This window comes from Hyaena hyaena, unplaced genomic scaffold, assembly GCF_003009895.1.
Source record: "Hyaena hyaena isolate Hyena2069 unplaced genomic scaffold, ASM300989v1 scaffold_1224, whole genome shotgun sequence".
NCBI classification, from domain to species: domain Eukaryota; kingdom Metazoa; phylum Chordata; class Mammalia; order Carnivora; family Hyaenidae; genus Hyaena; species Hyaena hyaena.
Window position 1 is genome coordinate 321,217 of NW_024081846.1, and position 20,407 is coordinate 341,623.

General features: G+C 34.9%; 1 protein-coding gene across 5 annotated transcripts in view; it reads right to left on the reverse strand.

Annotated features, from left to right (window-relative positions):
* Positions 1 to 1,674: 1,674 nt before the first annotated feature.
* Positions 1,675 to 20,407, reverse strand: part of CRISP2 (cysteine rich secretory protein 2) — a 36,318-nt gene continuing 17,585 nt past the window's right edge. For 3 of the 5 annotated variants that reach the window (XM_039222911.1, XM_039222910.1, XM_039222912.1), the window contains one exon: positions 18,056 to 18,602. In XM_039222911.1, coding sequence (XP_039078842.1) covers positions 18,475 to 18,602 — 128 coding nt within the window. In that variant the 3' untranslated portion in view covers positions 18,056 to 18,474. Of the gene's footprint in view, positions 1,879 to 6,825; positions 6,940 to 18,055; positions 18,603 to 20,407 lie in introns of those variants that run through there. The other 2 variants (XM_039222914.1, XM_039222913.1) reach the window with 2 other exon arrangements.

A 20,407-nucleotide genomic window follows, 5' to 3' on the forward strand; every position in this document is an offset into this window, starting at 1 on the left:
GCATTTCTATCAAGACCTGTAAAAGAAGATGCTTATAAGAAATGCCAGCAATACCATGTGTTAACCTGCATAAATGGCTCAACTTATTTGAGGATTTAGCTGGTCTTTTTCAAATCCTCTTGCAAACAAAGCCATTTACAATTTTCCTTAATTATAAGATAAACCATTGCGGTTTATCCTAATATTTATTATTTTCTTACCAAGTTAGAAAAATACTTTTGATAATATATAGATATGAAATTATTGATTATGAAGTCCCTTGGAGGGATTTGCTATCTCAGAACAAGAGGAAGTGAAATCCCAGTTTGCTCTGTGCAGTTGTGAAGTATGAGCAGTGCCAATCTGAATGTTTTTGTGGCAAGTTTTCCCACCTCCTCTTTCCTCCAGATGAAGATGGTCTTCCACCCATGAATTGAAAGTCCCATGTCATTCTATTTTGGCTTCAAGTAACCCATGTGTGCAATTCTTTGTGGTATGAATTGCCCCTAACTCATTAAAAACAGACACTCAAAGAAATAGTGAAAGTGTCGTTGTTGCTGTGTTCTTAGTTACCATCATTAATAAAATGGTGTAGAAATGATGGGACTTTCCTTATTTCCTTTTGTACCAGTAATGATTGAAAAGAACCTCTTTTGTTAAGGTACTGTTTAAGTTGTGGACACTGATGTTGCCCAGATTCTCTTTATCAGTGGGTGCACCCATCCCCCAGCTGTCCTGAATGTTCGTTATGTGTGCGTGGTTAGTGGCTCAGTGGCCCTCTTTTCAGAACAACTGCCCTTACCTTGCCCTAGGATGTAATGCACTTCCCAACATTTAGGAGAACTCAGGAGCCAATGATACCTCTATAAAAAGGCCATTTCCCTTGTTTCAAGGTAGGATTAATTTTCACATGCAATTTATGCCTAGAGTGTGCTTGTAGTATGATGAATGAAGTTAGTCTCCAGTAGAAATCAAGTTCTTGCTTATCCCTCCCCTATCCTGTTTTCCTTACTCTCTTCCTGAAAACATTCCCAACAAATCACTTGAATCAGAATTCCCCTTTTTGGCTCCCCTTCTAGGAAACCTGACCCAAGATACTTGTTTTCTCCCTCTAGGTTAACGTTAATCATTTGATGGATTTTTTTTAAAGCTATCATCTCATTGAATGTTAAAACCCATTCTAAAATTTAAAAGAGAGAGAGAAAAAGAGAAATTTGACAATTTAAAAAATTCCCTTTGAGACCATGAAATTCAGATTTAAGCAATTTTATGCAATGTAAACTAGCTACTTCTTGTCATAATCAGACATGGAGTAGAGAAAAGTATTGCCCGCGCCCTAATGGTTTTCCTCTCATTTGAGAAGCAGCATGATGGGAAAAACAATAATTAAAGGACTTGACATCAGGAAACTGGAATCAAATTCCAGTTCCAACTTAAAAGGTACACAAAATCAGGCATGGTACTAAAAATCTCTAATTTCTACTTTTCTGATTACCAAAAGATGGCCTGTTTCCCAATTTGATCATGAGGCTAAAATAGGAAAAATAAGAAAATGCCTGATTCAGAGTAAATTTTCAATGATTTGCTCCCCTTTCAAGGACTCTGGTGAAGCATTTAGTGACTATTATTCATTACCTTATTTATTCAAGTAAAAAAAGTAATCTATGTCCACTATTTGTGTTTTTTAGCTAAGTTTAATAAATATAGACATTGCTGTGGTAGGATTTGCAGTGTACAGAATGGGAAAGGCATCTGTTTATGTAATGATTATACAAATTAACCTGGGCTGCTTTCTGTTTCTTGTCTCTGATTCCTCTTCTACTCTTTCCTCCTCTTTTCTCTGCCTCCTCTGCTTCCATCTTTTTGACTTCTCCCTTTTCATTCATAGTCCAGAATGTCCTGGATAACATGCATAGGAAAGATTAAGGCAAACAGATATCATATGTTCTGGAAAATAAACTATAAGGAATTTTCATGTTTTCTTAGTGACTTGGGAAAAATTTGTGTTTATGCAGTAAAGAAAAAAAATAAGTTAAGAAACTAGTTTGTATTCATTACTTTTTTTTAAAATTAAAAATTTACGATAGAGAACAAACTGAGGGTCGATGGAGGGAGGTGGGTGGGAATTGACCTAGATGGGTGATGGGTATTAAGGAGGCACTTGTGATGAGCACTGGGTGTTGTATATGAGGAATCACTGAATTCTACTTCTGAAACTAATATTGCACTGTATGTTAACTAACTAAAATTTAAAAAATAAAAAAAGTATAGGACTTGATATTCTAGTGACACATTACCAAGTGAAATCAATACACTTAAATTACCTGCTTACTAGGATTATAACTCAATCTACTCATCAGGAATTTTTTTAAAAAAGCATTCATATAAAACATTTAATAAGAAGTGGGTAATGAAATAAAAGTATATTTTCATGTTTCAAGTTATAAATTGTTTAATGGGCAGGGACAGTCTTTAGTTTTTAATAAGAAATGAGTGTTATAAGAGTTGTTCTACAAGTCTGATATTTATATTCAGGAACAATTGAACAATTTTAGCTTGTTGATAACCATCTGTACATATTTATGTCCAAAATATTTCATACTAAAATATTTTAATTCTGTTCATATATTTCATTTGATTGAATTAAAGGAAACACATTTTCTTTGATGTGTGCTTAAAGCAAGCATCAACAAACACTTTGGTGTAGGTATTCCCGTCCAGTTCTGTGTTATACTTATATTGTTATGGCTAAGATTTACGAAGGACATCAGTTTAGTGAATGAGTTTTGATGACCTTCCAACATCATGTTTGCCTTCCTTCTTCCCATCAGGACTCATATCTACTTGTGGACTCTTGTGGTTCTGAGAAATATGACCCCATACCTGGCTCCTGACAAGGAGGAGGGGGGAGATACATAGAGCTTCAGCTAAACTAATTCAGAACACTACTCAAGCCGCTTTATTCCATTGTGATTGAAAAAAGCACATGACCAAAGCTAGCCCAGTTCATATGAACCTCAGAATAAATGCTTACATGCCAGTGTAATGATATTACTTACTTTTCCCTCCTTTGGATGACGTGTTATCTGGATATGTAGTTGGAAAGCTAAGGTCATGGTTGTCACTGTTATAATCACACTTTTCAATTCTTTGTTGAACTGCCTCTAATTTTGCCTCTTTGACTCCATGAAAATTGCCTTTCTCAAAGGCATTATTGGCTCAGTTGTTGATCCTCTTCTCTTATTTGATGTACTGGCAGCTTATCTCTCATCATTAAACCGTTATTTTTTTCCCATGGCTTCTAGTGAAGTACAATTAATTCATACCTCAAAGGCCACTCTTCATTTTTTTTTTCTCAGAACTGTTACTGTTTTAGTACCCCAGGGCTATCTTCAGACATTTCCTCTTTCCTATTCACACTCCTTTCATGATTTCATCAAATCTAAAGTCTTTAAATATCTGTATTTATATGCTGAGGATTCCCAACTTTATACCCCATTCTGGAGCTCTCTTTTGACCTACATATTCAAATACCCAAATATCAACTCAACATCTCTACTTGGTTACCTAAAGGCATACACAGCTTATCCAAAATTTAACTTCTGATCTTTCCAGTGAAACATGGTCATCCTGAAGCTTCTCTATCCCATGATATAGCAATTCCCTAATTCTAGTTGTTCACTTCCAAACCTCATACTCTTGATTCTTCTCTCTCTCTTACTCCCACATTAGATCTATCAGCAAATCTTGAAAAGCCTTCCATTCAAAGTATAGAATCATACACTTTCTTACCATTGCACAGAACCCATTTTGGCCTTAAGTATCCTCATCTCTTGTCCTTAATATTTACAACAGCTTCCTAACTGTCCACATTTAGTCCAACTTCAGAGCAGTAGAAAATTTTGTTAAAACATGAATCAAAATATGTCATTCTTCTCTTGAAACCTGCTGGCTGCTTCCCCAGTAGCTCTTCTAGCACCTTCAGTCTCACTCTGAAAATAAGCCACAGCTCTTACAATAGGCCGGGAGGCCCTATAGGATTTGCTTCCCACCCTTTATTCCCCCGATCCCAATTTCCAGTATTTTCTACCTTGCTCACTCAACTTCGGGCCTTTTACTATGAACTGTATTATATATTTTCCTAATTGATCCTCATAATTGTTTGTCTCCCTCCCCTAGAATATAAGGGCAAGGAGTTTTGTATGTTTATTATAAATTTTTAGCATGGGTAACATTGCCTGACACATAATAAGTGTTAAATAAGTACTTATTGAGTGAATGAAATGATGAGTCCAAAGCAAAGCAAACAAAAAACAACAGAAAATGTCTTATGATTCTTCTTTTTGCTTCATATGTATAGCTTCAGTAGGAAACACCTTTCCTTTGAGCAACCAATGTGTCCTTCCCAATTATTTGAAATTTCTAGGTCTTAAATGGAGTAGAGTCTGACATACTCATTATAATTTAGCAACTATCATTAAGATCAGATGCAGTTTAAAATGTGATATGATTCTTAAAAATAATTTAGAAGAATGGGTGGGCCATAAGTTCATGGACAGACTACTTTGCCAATGCCAAGCTATTCTTTGTAAGAGCTGTGACTATATGTAAATAGTAATTAGATGATATTGCTTCGTTGCTCCTTGGTCCCCATGGCCTCGTGACTATCATTCCTGGGAAGTTTGAGGCAACAGAAAGAACACCCAGACCCATGCCTGCTACATGCTGTTACATTTGATAACATCCACTAGTGAAATTTCTTTCTGTCTTTTGACTAGACAGAGAAACCTTAGTTTCTCACTCACCAACCTACATGGCTGTCTGCCATTAGTCCTGAGCCCTGCCTGTAGTGGTGAGAAGCTGTATCACATTACTCCTCCTTGAGGTACAGATGTTCTTATGCCTTGAAATTTGGCCTAAGGAAACTGGAAGGTGACATTAAGTCTCATATTTTTATTCATTCTGTCTTGCTGTGTAAAACGCCATCCACTGAGGAGTTAAGTACCTTGCTTTTAGTTCCATGTTTGAAACCACAGATTGATTTTGAATAGGATTGCAACATAACCTTCCAGTAAAGCCAATACAGGGAGGGGAACAGAACTGAGAGGACTGCAGAGTAATGAATCTGGTGACTTAAGGACATTGAAAACCTTTGGCTCCAGAAGTATGCCCACTTTTGATTTTTATTTTTAGCCATACAATTAAGAAAATTCCCTGTATAGTTTAGGTCATTTTGGATTGGGTTTTCTTATTTTTGCAACAAAAGAATACTAATATATCTATGCAGTTAATTAGGGAATGCATAAAAGCAAATATTTTGAAATAATAATAATATACTCTAATGAATAAGAATGGATGTTTATAGACTATCAGCTACATATATAGGATTCAGGAGGTGTGCATTAAATACAAGGTATATTCCATATACTGGTGATATTGGTGTCTTTTTTTTTTTAATGTTTTATTTATTTCTAAGAGAGAAAGAGAGAGAGAGAGACAGCGTGAGCAGAGAAGGGTCAGAGAGAGGGAGTCACAGACTGAAACAGGCTCCAGGCCCTGAGTTGGCAGTCAGCACAGAGCCTGACGCGGGGCTCGAACCCACGAACCGCGAGATCATGACCTGAGCAAAAGTCGGATGCTCAACCGATTAAGCCACCCAGGCACCCCAAATATTGGTGTCTTAAAGAGGAAAATAAAACATCACATCCTTCCTATTGTAGATGAATTAGAATAGCCTTGGGGTACTACAGCGAGGGGAAACTTATTCTTACCATGGACTCTTCGAGGGGCTTGCAAATAGTTACATTATCCTACTCTGGGAAAGGAACATGGTTGGAGATAGAATTTATAGCCAATTTAAAAGGTCATAACCTTTCAACTAAATGCTTTAATTTATAGGAAAGAGCATCTGTTGGAAGATTTTTAAGCAGAAGGTAAAACAATAAGTATGCTCTAGGAAGTATGATTTGGTAGCAGTGTGTATGGTGATTGACTTTGACAAGTTAGCAGACTCAAAATTAATAGCTCAGGGAATGGGGTTTAATGATATTTAAGGATGGTATCATATCCTCACAACTTCAATTTTTATTTTATTGTTGTTTCAAGAGTTTATAATAAGCCATCATTTTCAGGGGCTTTCCCTCTAAGTCATCTTTTACTGAAGGTTCATATTCAGAATTGTACATTAGAAAATAATGCTCCTTATGTAGTCTGAGCAGAATGATAATGATATCCAATGTTTGTATAATGTTTTTTTACTGTAATGAAATGTTCAGAAATATTATGTTGTGATATACCAACAAAACTGTGAGGTAATTGGGCAAAAAAATTATTGAAGCTTAGAAAAACTGCAGCTCAGATAGTTAAGTATTGTATGATGTGTGAGTTCAGAGAATGGGAGCAGGTGTGGGTCATCATTCTCTAGAGATTCTTAGATGCTCATTTCTCCCCAATGGCTTCATAATAGGCAGAATGGGTTAACACCTTCTGTATTCCACCAGAGATTGAAATTAATTTAGTGTCTCAGCTACCTCCTGCTCACCTTGATTCAGTGACCCAAGACTACACCAGAACCAAAGTCTTTTTGCTTTCTATTCTTTTTTTCCTTCCTTATTTTTTCCCCTTCCTTCATTTCTTTTCTTTCTTTTTTCTCCCTCCCCTTCCTCTCTTTTCTCTTTCTTTCTTTCCTTCTTTCCTTCTTTCTTTCTTTCTTTCCTTCTTTCTTTCTTTCTTTCTTTCTTTCTTTCTTTCTTTCTTTCTTTCTTTCTTTCTATCTTTCTTTCTCTCTTTCTCTCTTTCTCTCTTTCTCTTTCTTTCTTTCTTTCTTTCTTTCTTGTAGAGTGGGTTGACATCATTTCATTGATCACTTTCTTCTTGACTTTAGCTTATTCTTTATCCTTGCAAACTGTAGTTCAGCCTGAAATTTGGCAAGTCAGCACCCTAACTCATAACTCCAAGTCGCTAAAAAAAAAAAAAAAAAGTTGAATCAAATGACCTACAGTAATGGAATTCTTTGGAAAATAATATAAAATCTGCCCACATTGTAAGGGATGGAGGTCTATACTTTCCATGATGTCAGGATTTCCCAATGCAAATAATCAGCACATATGAGATATAATAGATTCTCAATATAAATATACATATATATTTGAATGAAAGACTAGCACTTGCTTGCCAGACATATAAAAATAGTACTGGATGGGTGCTACATTATAAATATAACTTGATATATATCAATGTCCATGGTTGCCTTTTAATTTCAATGTTGTTCTTCCACCAAATATATTGTAGTATGTTCCTTTACACTAAACTTTTAGATATTTTTACTTTTTCCTCCAATTGTACATGCACCAAACAACCAATATGTCAACTTGTAGTTTTAGAATAATAAACATGTTATTAAAGAGAGCAGAAGAACTTCAGAATCAACTAAATTTTCATGTTTCCAGAAGTTCCTTCCTTGTATTTACTATGTCTCAAAGGGAAGTTGGCTCTTATTCATTCCTCCTCACAGAAATAGAATGGATATTCGATGTTTACCAAAGAGGTGGAGATGACAATTATGCTTTTCTTTATTTTTGATAAAGGTAATGTTCTTTCACATAGAACAGGAAAACATTAAGAATTTCTTTGGCAATACATCCTTCTTGAAATATCTATGTCAGTCTCACAACAAACAATTCACAGCTTCCCAGTAAAGTTGATGCTCCTGGTTGCGGGAATGAGTCATTAAGGGCCACTGCCTTACACTGACCTACCTGTTTAATTAGATCATCTTTCCTTATTAAGTTGCAATTTAATAAATTATAATTACATTCCAATCTTATCTCCAGAAAGTAAATCTAGGTTACCTTCACTGGAGTTTTGGGACTTTCCAAACATTTCAACTGAAATTGTTTTATTTTGGTTTAACAAATTCACTTGGTTTAACAAAGAAATAAAATTATATTATAAATTTCTGACTCAATGAACTGCCTAATTGCTTGCTTGCATAGAAGTTACTGGAAGCATTGATTAGTAGCACCCAGTCAAGGTCAGAATCTTGTGCTAAACAAGTACAGAGAACTAGACATTGATATTTTCCCTCTAATTAGCATTTTCAACCATTTCCAAATATCCAAATATCTACAATAGTGTTTGCAAAGAGTCCCCATGCTTTTATAAGAATTTAATGAAATTCTACTGAACACTTATATGAACAGTGGGCACACACACATAGTTTTATAAAATGAGATCAATCTTGATTTATATATATAAACTATCAAAAAGAAATATTGAGTTTTGCAACATTTTTTAAAAATGTGAATTTGTTTATTACTCTATATGTGAAACCATGGTTCAAGATGTTAAATATAAAAGAAAAAATTTTTAAATAATAAGAATTTCCAAGAGGTTAGCCTCAAGCTTTCAAGATTTTATTTTTCTGTCCCTTGCATTTGTCATGTCAGTCAGCTTATATTGTTCTTCTTCATCATTTTTCAAAGTTAACTTATAGTGATACTATGATTACTTGGAAAAACTTTTCAATATCCCCCAAGCATTGGGTGATTTGTTACTCTCTCCTCACAGCTTTAATTATTCTTTTCTTCCTTCAGATAATCGCACTGAACTATAGAGTTTAAAGATTCATCCCTTGATAGAAAAAAAATAAAAATAGGAGTTAGTAATCTGTCTCCTGTGGCATTCATTTATAATATACTCCATATTATGTTCTTTAATCTTTTCTCATTCTTCTGTTTTTGACACTTTTGGTGGACCTTTACATCTCATTTTCACAAGCTTCAGCATATTCTGGGATTTTGCATATTACTTCACTTACTCCCTAGGAATCTAATGTAGCATCTCGATTTTATTTTTTAATTCTATCAGCTTTAATTTGAAATATACATATTTTCTTTCTTTTTAAAATATACATATTTTCTTTTTAAAAAAAATTAAATTCAAGTTAGTTAACATACAGCGTTATCTTGGTTTCAGGAGTAGAACCCAGTGATTCATCTCTTACATATGACACACAGTGCTCATCCCAACAAATGCCGTCCTTAATGCCCATTTAGCTCATTCCCCACCCACTTCCCTCCATCAAACCTGTTTGCTTTCTGTATTTAAAAGACTGTTATAGTTTGCCTCCCTCTCTGTTTTTATCGTGTTTTTCCTTCCCTTTCCCTATGTTCATCTGTTGAGTGTCTAAAATTCCACATATAAGTGAAATCATAAGATATCTCTCTTCTCTGACTGACTGATTTTGGTTAGTATAATACCTTCAATGTTGCAGTAAATGGCAGGATTTCATTCTTTCATCAAAAAGAATGTGTGTGTGTGTGCGCGCGCGCGCGCGCATACGTGTGTATGTGTGTGTATATCACATTTTCTATATCTGTTCATCAGTTGATGGACTTTGCATCATGACTTTAAGTATTATCTATGCCGTGATGATTCCCAAATTTTTATTTCCATTTTAGACTGAATTCCAGATTCATGTAATCAATTGCCACTTGATACCTTCACCTGTATTTTGCCTCAAACTCAATAACCTGTGCCTTCTTACCATATCATGATAATCTGTTTCCATTCCTTTCTTCTTTCCCTTCCCTTCCCTTCCTTTCCTTTCCTTTCCTTCCCTTCCCTTCCTTTCCTTTCCTTTCCTTTCTTTTCCATTCCTCCTTTCTTTCTTTTCTGTATCTGTTTATTTTGTTTATTTTGTTTAATGTTTATATATTTCTAAGAGAGAGAGACTGAGTGAGCATGAGCACATGTGATCAGGGGAGGGGAAGAGAGAGAGGTGGACAGAAGATCTTAAGGGGGCTCTATGTTGACAGCAGAGCCTGATCTCATGGTGAGATCATGATCTGAACCAGAGTCCCGACACTTAACCGACTAAGCCACCCAGGCACCCCATCTGTGTCTTTTTAAATTAAGGCATAACTTATATACAATATGGTGCACATAATTTTAAGGATATATAGCCCATTTAACTTTTTCATATGTATTTAGCTATGAAGCAGCACTCCAGATGACTCCCTCATGCCTTCGTATATCAGTATGCTTCCAGATCTAGTCTATCTCTTGTTACTTTTTTTTTTTATAATTACAGAACAGGTATTTAAATGAATAGAAATGCAAGTCAGTAGGACTGAGTCACTATGTAATTTTATGAAGTTATAAGAAAATATTCTATGCCTGAATATTATGTAACTACAAGTCTTAAATGTCACATTGTCAAAAAAAATCTTTGAGTATAGACCAAGCAATCTAAGAACTTTATATAAAGAAAATTTTTCTTTTCAAATAAATACATTTGAATCCCAACTGTAAATTAATTTCATTAGATCAGGAAACAGCATTGTGCAATGCTTAAAAGCATTAGTTTTTCATCGGGCTATGTTTGGGTTGAGTTCATGATCTGACCTTAGCTGACTATTTATATCTGGAAAAGGTACTTAACCATCTTATCCCTGTTTACTCTTCTGTGAAATGCAGACAAAGGACTTTTGTAAGGATAAAATACAAAAACGCATATAAAAAAATTCAGCATAGTACTGTAGTATGTTTTCTAATTAACTTTGGTACTCTAAGGGGAAACAGAAGAAATGTAGAACTTATTAAGCATTACTATTATCTCTCTCTCTTTTTATTAATGTTTATTTATTTATTTTTGAGAGAGACAGAAAATTAATAGGGGAGGGAAGAGAGAGAGAAGGAGAGAGACAATCCCAAGCTGACAGCACAGAGCTGGACACGGGGTTCAGTCCCACAAATGGTGAGACTAAGACCTGATCCAAAATCAAGAGCCAGGAGCTTAACTGACTGAGTCACTCAGGTGCCCCTAGTATCTTTTACATGTTTTTTTTTTTTTTAATTTACATCCAAGTTAGTTAGCATATAGTGCAATAATGATTTCAGGAGTACAATCCAGTGATTCATTCCCTACGTATCACACCCAGTCCTCATCCCAGCAAGTGTCTTCTTCAATATCCCTTGTCCATTTAGCCATCTCCCCGCCCACAATCCCTCCAGCAACCTTGTTTGTTCTCTATATTTAAGATTCTCTTATATTTTGTCCTCTTCCCTGTTTTATATTATTTTTGCTTCCCTTTCCTTATTTTCATCTGTTTTGTATCTTAAATTCCACATACAAGTAAAATTTTGTTTCATTTTTTCTCTCTTCAGAGAGTCCTCCTTAAAATTCCTGCAGGGTTGGTTTAGTGGTTATGAACTCTTAGTTTTTGTTTGTCTAGGAAACTGTTTCTCTCTCCTATTTGGAATGACAGCCTTGCTGCATAAGGAATTCTTGGCTGCATATTTTTTCTGCTGTGAACCTGATCTGTTTTCCCTAATAGGTTAAGGACCTTTATTCCCTTGCTGCATTCATAATTCTTCCCTTGTCTGTTTATTTTGTGAATTTGACTGTGATATGCCTTGTTGCCTATTGGTTTTTGTTGAATTTAATGGAAGTTCTGTGTGCTTCCTGAATTTTGATGTCTGTGTCTTTCCCCAGCTTAGGAAAGTTTTCTGCTATGATTTACTCACACAAACCTCCTATCCCTTTTTCTCTCTTTTCATCTTCTGAGACCCCTATGATTCTGATGTGTGTGTGTGTGTGTGTGTGTGTGTGTGTGTGTGTGTGTGTTTAATGAGTCACTGACTTCTCTAATTCTTAAGTGTGCTCTTTTGCCTTAATTTCCCTCTTTTTTTCCTGCTTCATTATTCTCCACAAGTTTGTGTTCTACATTACTGATTCCTGCTTTGCTTCATCCATCCTTGCAGCCGTGGCAACCATTAGTATCTTTTACTTCTAAATATCTTGCATACATTATTGCACTTCATCAAAAACATAAGAAAAAATCATCTCACTTTAAAATAAACAATATCTGGGGCGCCTGGGTGGCTTAGTCGGTTAAGCGTCCGACTTTCGCTTAGGTCATGATCTCGCGGTTCGTGGGTTCGAGGCCCGCGTCGGGCTCTGTGCTGCCTGCCGGCTCAGAGCCTGGAGCCTGATTCAATCTGTGACTCCCTCTCTCTCTGACCCACCCCTGCTCACGCTGTCACTCTCTCTCTCTCCTAGAAATAAATAAAACATTAAAAAAATTAAAAATAAATAAAATAAACAATATCTGATGATTTTTTAAAATTCTATACACAAAGCAAGAGTGCATATTATAATCATATTTCCCAACACTAGGATTTGGTTTTCAGACAATTCCCATTAATTGTTTTCATGTATGTATATGCCTTTATGTGCGTGATTGGTAGAGGTAGTGTTTTCCTCCATAAAGAGCCATAAAGTCTAAACTTTACACCCATTTACTAATGCACAGCCCTAGACTCCAAGACATTTTCTCATGTACTAAAACTTCCCCTAGAACTGCTCTTTTCCTGCTCCTTTTCAGCTTCTTACAGATCTAGAGTGCTAAGAATTCAGTATATGCACACATGTATTTTTATAATGTTGGAAGGACGTCATGAAATTCCTAGTAGTGATTTAAGGATGAATCCTGAAGGATTGTTGATTAAAGGGTGATTGCACATGTAAATTTTGGTATTTTATATTGAGGGTTTAATTAACTTTTTAATTTTTTTGGTAAAAATGTTTAAGGCAATAAATTTTCTTGTTATCACTACTTTAAGCATATTCCATAAATTCTGATAGAAAATATTTTTTATTACATTATTTTATAGATTTTGGTAATTTGTATTTATACATCCCCTGTCACCTGAGATTTGTTTAATAGAGGGTTGTTAAATTTTCATGTAGAAAGGCCTTTTTGAGTTTTGATTTTATTCATAATTTATGGTTTCATTATGTAACAATAAAATACTTTTTATACTTCTATTTTATGGAATTCATTTAAAATTGTTTTTGCTGATATAATGTCCATTTCTTTTTCCTCATTTTAGATCTAAACAATTTTAGAAGAAAATATTTTCAAGGTGAAAATACAAATAAAGGCCTTTATTTCATTTATAAATGCAATTATCAGCACTGACTATAGGTTGTAACTTTTTATTTAATAAAAAACTATATGTTGAATAAATGTGTTAAATACTGTATATACAATACAAACTTTTAAAACCATAAATCATTGTGGAACTGCTAATATTTTCTTTTTCCTACGTGGTTTTCGGCCAGAGGGAATATTGTCTGACTCTTTCTGACTGTTTCTACATTACTGGAAACATCAACGTGATGCATTTTTCAGTGACTTCTACATATTTTGTGTATACATGTATATAGTTTTGCTTCTTTAAGTGTATGGTGTGTAGATTTGCTTTTTAATTTTGTAGGCACTGGCCTATTCTGTTCTTATTCTTCTCTAAGTAATATTTAATTTTACAGATGTAATAAAATTTAACTTTTCAGCTGGGAATTTCCAGTAAAAGATACAATGATTTGACTGTTTTTTTCATTGTCTTTTGAAACTAAAAGATCTAATTTAGTTGAAAATAAGAAATATAATTTGCTTTTATAGACCAAAAATATTGCTATTTTAAATTTTGATTGTACTGTCTAGTAATGATAGAGTCTAGTATTTATTAGCTATGTCTATCCAGTCTAGTTTCTATATGTTATATAAATTTTTAAAAAACAGTTTAATTTTTTAAAAATTTATTTTAATTCTAGTTTGTTAACACACAGTGTTATACTAGTTTTGATGTGCAATAGTGTGATTCAACACTACCATGTAACACCTGGTGCTAATCACAAGTGCACTCCTTAATCCCCATTATCTATTTCACCCATTTCCTCAGCCCCCATCCCAAAACCATCCGTTTAATATTTTTGTTTTGTTTTTTAATTATACTCAGTGGGCTCAGTTTTATGCCTTTCAGAAATTTTTCTTTTAAATAATTGTACTAAATCAGATAAAAATATTTTATATATTTATACATTTTGCATAGTTAACCTCTTTTTGTACTTCCAATATTCTCATCATATGCCTGCATAGTCCATTAATTTCCACAAAATTCATAAGTAAACTTAAAATTTAACACTCATCTTTCACCCTCATTCTCAATGATCTCAGTTTTAGTATGTGGTAGAATGACAATATAGGTAGCTGGAGTCATAACCTGGATATGAAGTTATGAAGCCTAGTACTGCTTCTTAAGCCTCCAAAGACAAAATGATAATTTTATTTATATATTTATTTTTAAGTTTATTTATTTTGAGAGAGAGGGAGAGAACAGGGGAGGGATGGAGAGGGAGGGAGAGAGAAAATCCCAAGAAGTTTCCACACTGTCCACGGAGAGTCCCACGTAAAGCTCAAACACACAAACCAAATCATGAGATCATGACCTAAGCTGAAGTCATGAGTCAGAGTCTTAACCAGCTGAGCCACCCAGGCTTCCCAGAATGATACTTATATAGGTCACCTCTTCTCTCTCTCTCTCTAGTTACGTGCTCCTGCTTGTATTCTTTATGACACTTACGGTGTACGATATATTATTGGCTTGTTGGCCTAGCCACTGATATATTATTTATGGTACAAACAGTTGTTGAGGGCCTCCTATGTGTGAAACACTCTTCTGGGTGCTGGAAATGCAGTTGTGAAATGAACAAAGGAGGCAAGGTCCCACTAGAATGTGAACTCCCTGAAGACAAGGCCTTGAGCTTGGTTGACCAAGCTGACAGGGAGCCTGGTACCAAGGGAGGTATCCCAACCTCAGGAGAAGCTGCTGCTGGGATGAGATGGGAGCCTAAATTCATGGGGGCCTATTGGAAGCTTGGTGACATGGGAGCTGCTTAGGGTTGAAGGAGCCTGCCAGGATTTTGGGGCCATAGGGGCTGCCTGGAACTGTGGATGCCAACATAATCTAGGGTAGATCAACAGATGAGGTTCATGGGGGCCCACTAGGATCTGGGAGTCAAGTAAGCTGCCTGAAGCTTTAGAGATCTACCTGGGGCCTCTGGAGCCAGTAACACTGGTGTGACTTGGGGCCTGGGTTTGCAAGCCTGGAGGGAGTCTCCTAGGGCTACAGGAAGTTTCCTGGTGCTGAGGTGGGCCAGAGGTCTGTGGTGAAGTTAGGTATTCACTATACTCTAATTCCCCCACAATCCACACAGGGCTGCCTAGGTCTGGGGTAGGTGAAGGATCAGGTGAGTGTGAATCTTTTCTTACTTCTGTGTTTCACCCAATTGCTGTATACCTTAGCTAGAATCCTTGGCTCTTGTGAAGGCATTTTTGTGAATCATTCTTTTGGTTGAGGGATGAGTCTAGAAATTCCTGTGCTGCCATTTGCTGACATCACCCTGCAACCAATTCTATGACATTTAAATTTTTTTAATGTTTATTTATTTATTTATTTTGAGAGAGAGAGAGAGAGAGAGAGAGAATCCTAAGCAGGCTCTGTGCTTTCAGCACAGAGACCAACATGAGGCCTGATCTCACGAACTCGTGAGATTATGACCTGAGCCAAGACCAAGAGTGGGATGCTTAATTGACTGAGCCACCCAGGCCCTAACATTATGACATTTTATTTTTAAATGTGTTTTTAATGTTTATTTATTCTTGAGAAAGAGAGAGACAGAGCATGAGTGGGGAGAGGCAGAGAGAGAGAGAGAGAGGGAGACACAATCTGAAGCAGGCTCCAGACTCTGAGCTGTCAGCACAGAGCCTGATACAAGGCTTGAACTCATGAGCCATGAGATCATGACCTGAAGTCGGACGCTCAACCGACTGAGCCACCCAGGCACCCCAACACTATGACATTTTAAATGCTTACCTTTATCATTAAATTTTTACCAAATATCCTCAAGAGAAACAGGATTATTATAGTCATTTTATAAAAGAGGAAGTTTAAGTCTGATCTTGTCACTATAGTTTGCATTTTCTAGTTTTATATAAGTAGAATCACACAGTATGTACACTTCTATATCTTCTTTCACTCAGACTAATTACTTTGAGATTCATCAAAGTTGTTGGCTAATCCAGTTATGTTAATGGGCAGTTGGATCTTTTCTAACTTTTTGCTATTACAAATAAACCTACTATGGATGCTCAAGTACAAGTCCTAAAGAGATCTATGTTTTCTTTTCTCATGGGTAGATAGAAATGGAAAGGCTAGATCATATGGTAGGTATATAGCTTTTTCAGAATCTGCATACATACTTTCTAAAGTAATTGCACCATTTTACATTCCCAAGAAGAACATATGATGGATCCAGGTCCTCTACAACTTCACCAGCACTTTGTATAGTGAGTGTTTTTCATTTTAATCCTGATACTTGGGTAGTAGTCTCTCATAGTGGTTTTAATTTGCATTTTTATAATGATTTATGATGTTGAACATATTTCCATATTTTTATTTGCCATCTGTACATGTTTTTTGGTGAAGTGTTTGTTCACATCTTTGGCCCATTTTTATTGGATTGCCTGTGTTCATTATTACTAAGTTTCGAGAGTCAGCATATGTTCCTGATACAAATCCTTTTTCAGACAGATGCTTTGTAAATAATTTCTTATAGTCTGTGACTTGTATTTTCTTCTCTTATGAGTGTTTTTGAAGAAAAGAATTCTTTCATTTTGATGAAGTCCAATTTATCACCTTGTACTTTTATAGATTGTTTTTGACTTTGTATATAAGAAATATTTCCCTACCCAAAAGTTGCAAATATTTTCTCTTTTATCTCCTAAACATTTTATAATTTCTTTATTTGGGTCTATGATAAATTTTTGTATCAGGTGCAAAGTATGGATCAAACCTTCATTGTTTTAAACATATAGATATCAGTCTTTCCACTACCATATATTGATGACTCTTCTTTCTCCATTGTGTTTCTACTACTGTCAAAAAATCACTGTCTATATACAGCTGATCCTTGAACAACATAAGTTTGAATTGTATGAGTCCATTTATACATGGAGTTTTTGATAAACACATTTACAGTACTGCAGAGTAAAGTACTATACAGAAATTATTTTAATATTTTTTTCTAGCTTACTCTATTGTAAGAACACAGTATATAATATGTATAACATACAAAATATGTGTTAATTGACTATGTTATCATTAAGGCTTCTGGTCCACAGTAGGCCATTAGTAGTTAAGTTTTTGGAGAGTCAAAAGTTATACACAAATTTTTGACTGTGCAGGGGGGTCAGTCTTCTTCACCCCTGTGTTGCTCAAAGGTCAACTGTATATGTAGGTCTGTTTCCTGATTAGTGATTATGTCTCTCATTTCTTCTGTGCATAAGAATATTTTACTCCTTCTTTTCTAATTAGATGTCTTTTTGTCTTATTTGATTTACTGGCCAGAACTAGTATGATGCTTAGTTATGAGAGTGACATCTTTGCCTATTTTCTGATCATAGGGGGGAAAATTCAGTCTTTCACCATTAAATACAGTGTTAGATATACATTTGTTTATAACTTTTCTTTATTAAGTTGAGAAACTTCTTGTTTTGCTGAGAGTTTCATCAAGAATGGATATTAAGTTTTTAAAATCTTTATTCCTTTTTTTTTTAGTTTATTTATTTTGAAAGAGAGAGAGAGAGCAGGAGGGAGAGAGAGAATCCCAAGAAGCTCTACTCTAGCAGTGCAGAGCCTGACATGGGGCCTGAACCCACAAACCATGAGATCATGACCTGAGCCAAAATCAAGAGTCAAAGGCCTAACCAACTTAGCAACCCAGGCACCTCAGCCTCCTTCAATTTTTTAGATTTCTTGTGTATGTTTTCTCACCTCTAAAATGGGCTTACTTCACCATGTTTTTGTCATCAATCTTAAATGAGAATGTACACAAATACTTGTAAATGATAAGTCTCTCTGAAATATTATTACTTTTTTCTCAGAAGGTTATATTTGTTTATGTTGTCAGATAATACTCTCTTTTAACTTATCAACTAAACCTGTAGGGTGATCAAAATATCAAACAATAAGTAAGAACAGACCTGATTCCCATATATTTGTTAAAATTTTATAGGCAAAGATTTTGGAAAGTTTCCACTGTATTATCATTTATCTGGGCTGAGTCTAGCTGGGGTAAATTATGAATACTCAAAAATATTGAGCAAGAATTATTTTTTATTCTAAAATGTGATTACTTTTGTTTAAAGAGGAGGCCATAAAACAAAGGTACATGTCAATCTTTGAATTTATTCTTTATTCAGGTAAAAACTCATGTAGCAGGAAAAACAATGATGTTACAGCCTTCTTTTTTTAGGGGGGCATGCATTTCAAGAAACATGTACTTCTCCATTTTGATCCAAAGATTCAGTGACCAAAAGTCTATGATTATACAACTTTCGAATCAACTTGATTCAATTCATTAAGTTTAAAGTACCAAATTGCTATCAAAGTCTGAAGTTGTCATCATAGACTATGCTGCTTTTGTAAATCACTGTATGAAAGAGATTTCTATAAAGATCCAGGAGAAAGAAATGCATTACTGTGTGGAACCATATTTGTAACTAACATGCCTACAGTCCCCTGTGGTATGTGTTAATTAAATGATGCAGCCCTCATCACTTAGTCCTGCAATGCACACTGGGCATCTCAGTAAATTTTGTTTTCACATAAGCAAGTAGCCTTGCACTTTTCCTTAAGCAATTCGTGTCCACAGCCAGCTGTTGTCTTCAAGGAATCACAGTTACTAAGGAGATCTTCATACTGGCAGCTATTGGCTGTGACAAAAACAAATTAGTTGCTTCATTATCATATCCTTAGTAGCAGCAAAACAATCCACACATTCAAAGTGCATGAGGTGGGTAGGAGGCTGGACAAAACGAGTCAACATCACTTACACAATGATGGGCTTTTCCTTTCTTAAGGGACATATCAGGTGCCTTAGCTGAGCTCACTGAACAATCTATCACTTTTTTATTTTGAACGTGGTGATGTTTCTGAAATGAATTGACCTACATTTCTCCCTTAGTCAAAAGAGTAAAATGAATATAATTAAATCTCTACACCTGCAGTCTAAAGTGGGAGTCACTAGTCACATATAGCTATTGGAATTTAATGTATTCTAAACTAGATAAAATAAAAAATTTAGTCCCTTAATCTTACTAGCCACATTTCAAGGGTTCAAAGTCCACGTGTGACTAGGGACTACTTTTAAGACATATGCTGATAGAGACTATTTCCTTCATTTCATGCTCTTTAACAACACTGTTTTAGACTCCAATGCTTTCTTTCTGGAGAAAGAGATTTCTATGGGAAGATAAAGTTGTAAAACAATGATAATATGCATTCTTTCCTTCTGGTATTTCTTGGATCCTCTCCAGGAGCCAGAAAGTCAACAATTTCAAGCTAAACTCATCATGCTGCTCACAAGGTTGGCAATTCTTGGGTATGGTACCCTCGTACCCCTCCCACAATCTTAGGGAAGGGCTCTCTGACTACTCAGTAATTTAGGCCAGAACTGAATCAGTGTGAATTTCATCTTTCCTACTTCTGATCAGCATTCAACCAGCACAGGTAACAAACCCTAGATACTCTATTCCTTGCTTTCTAGCCCTGTCCAATTCTCTGCATTCATTTTTGTCAGTAATGCAGTAAAGACATCTTTTTTTTTAATCTATAATTTTCAACAGTTTTCTAGCTGGCTTCCATCCAATCATTTCTATATACTATTGCTAGGAAGCTTTTTATAAAATATGGTTCTGACCCTGTCACTCTTTTGTTTAAAACCTTTCAGTTGAGTGTTTATTGATACTAGGATAAATTCCAAACTTCTTAGCAAATAGCATTTCAGCAGAGCTATAAATATGTAACTCTTTTTCTTCTTTAGTTGATTTATAGATTTGACATATCAATATTATTAATTATAGCTATACAATCCAGTCAGTAAGAATGTTAACTAAAGGTGAATGTACCTGAAAAGTAAAAATCTCAACAAATGATATCCATTCAACTCTATTATTCATAATAATTTTAATCCAAGCATCCCAACTATAAAGAGCTAACAGCTATATTTACTACTATTCATTACAACTTTAGAAATCATATATATGACATTATTACTGTCTCCTGTTGCAACAATATTTGTGTAGGTCTATGAGCCAATGCTATATACAGATTTGATTTTGTCATTAAAAATGTGCACTAAACTACTATCAAAACACAAAGAGTAATTAATTAACCACTGTGATTCCAATTATACTATAGAAAAAAGCAGTAATCCATGATGAACTCATTAGTACACAAAAAATATAATATTTGGTTTGCCTGTCTAGATTGAGCTATAGTGTGATCTTATACCCATAGATTTGCATTTTAAAAATGACTTTTGATATAATGATATTAACTTTGATGAAATGAACTATTTACCAGAAATATGTATAGTTAATATTAATGAGTTACATTAGTTACAAAAATACATTGATGGTAGATATTTCATTCTTACATGTGGTAATATTCTTTTCATTGCAAATAATGTGTAGGTTACTAAAAGTGTGTAAAACATTTACATAAACACACATTCTGT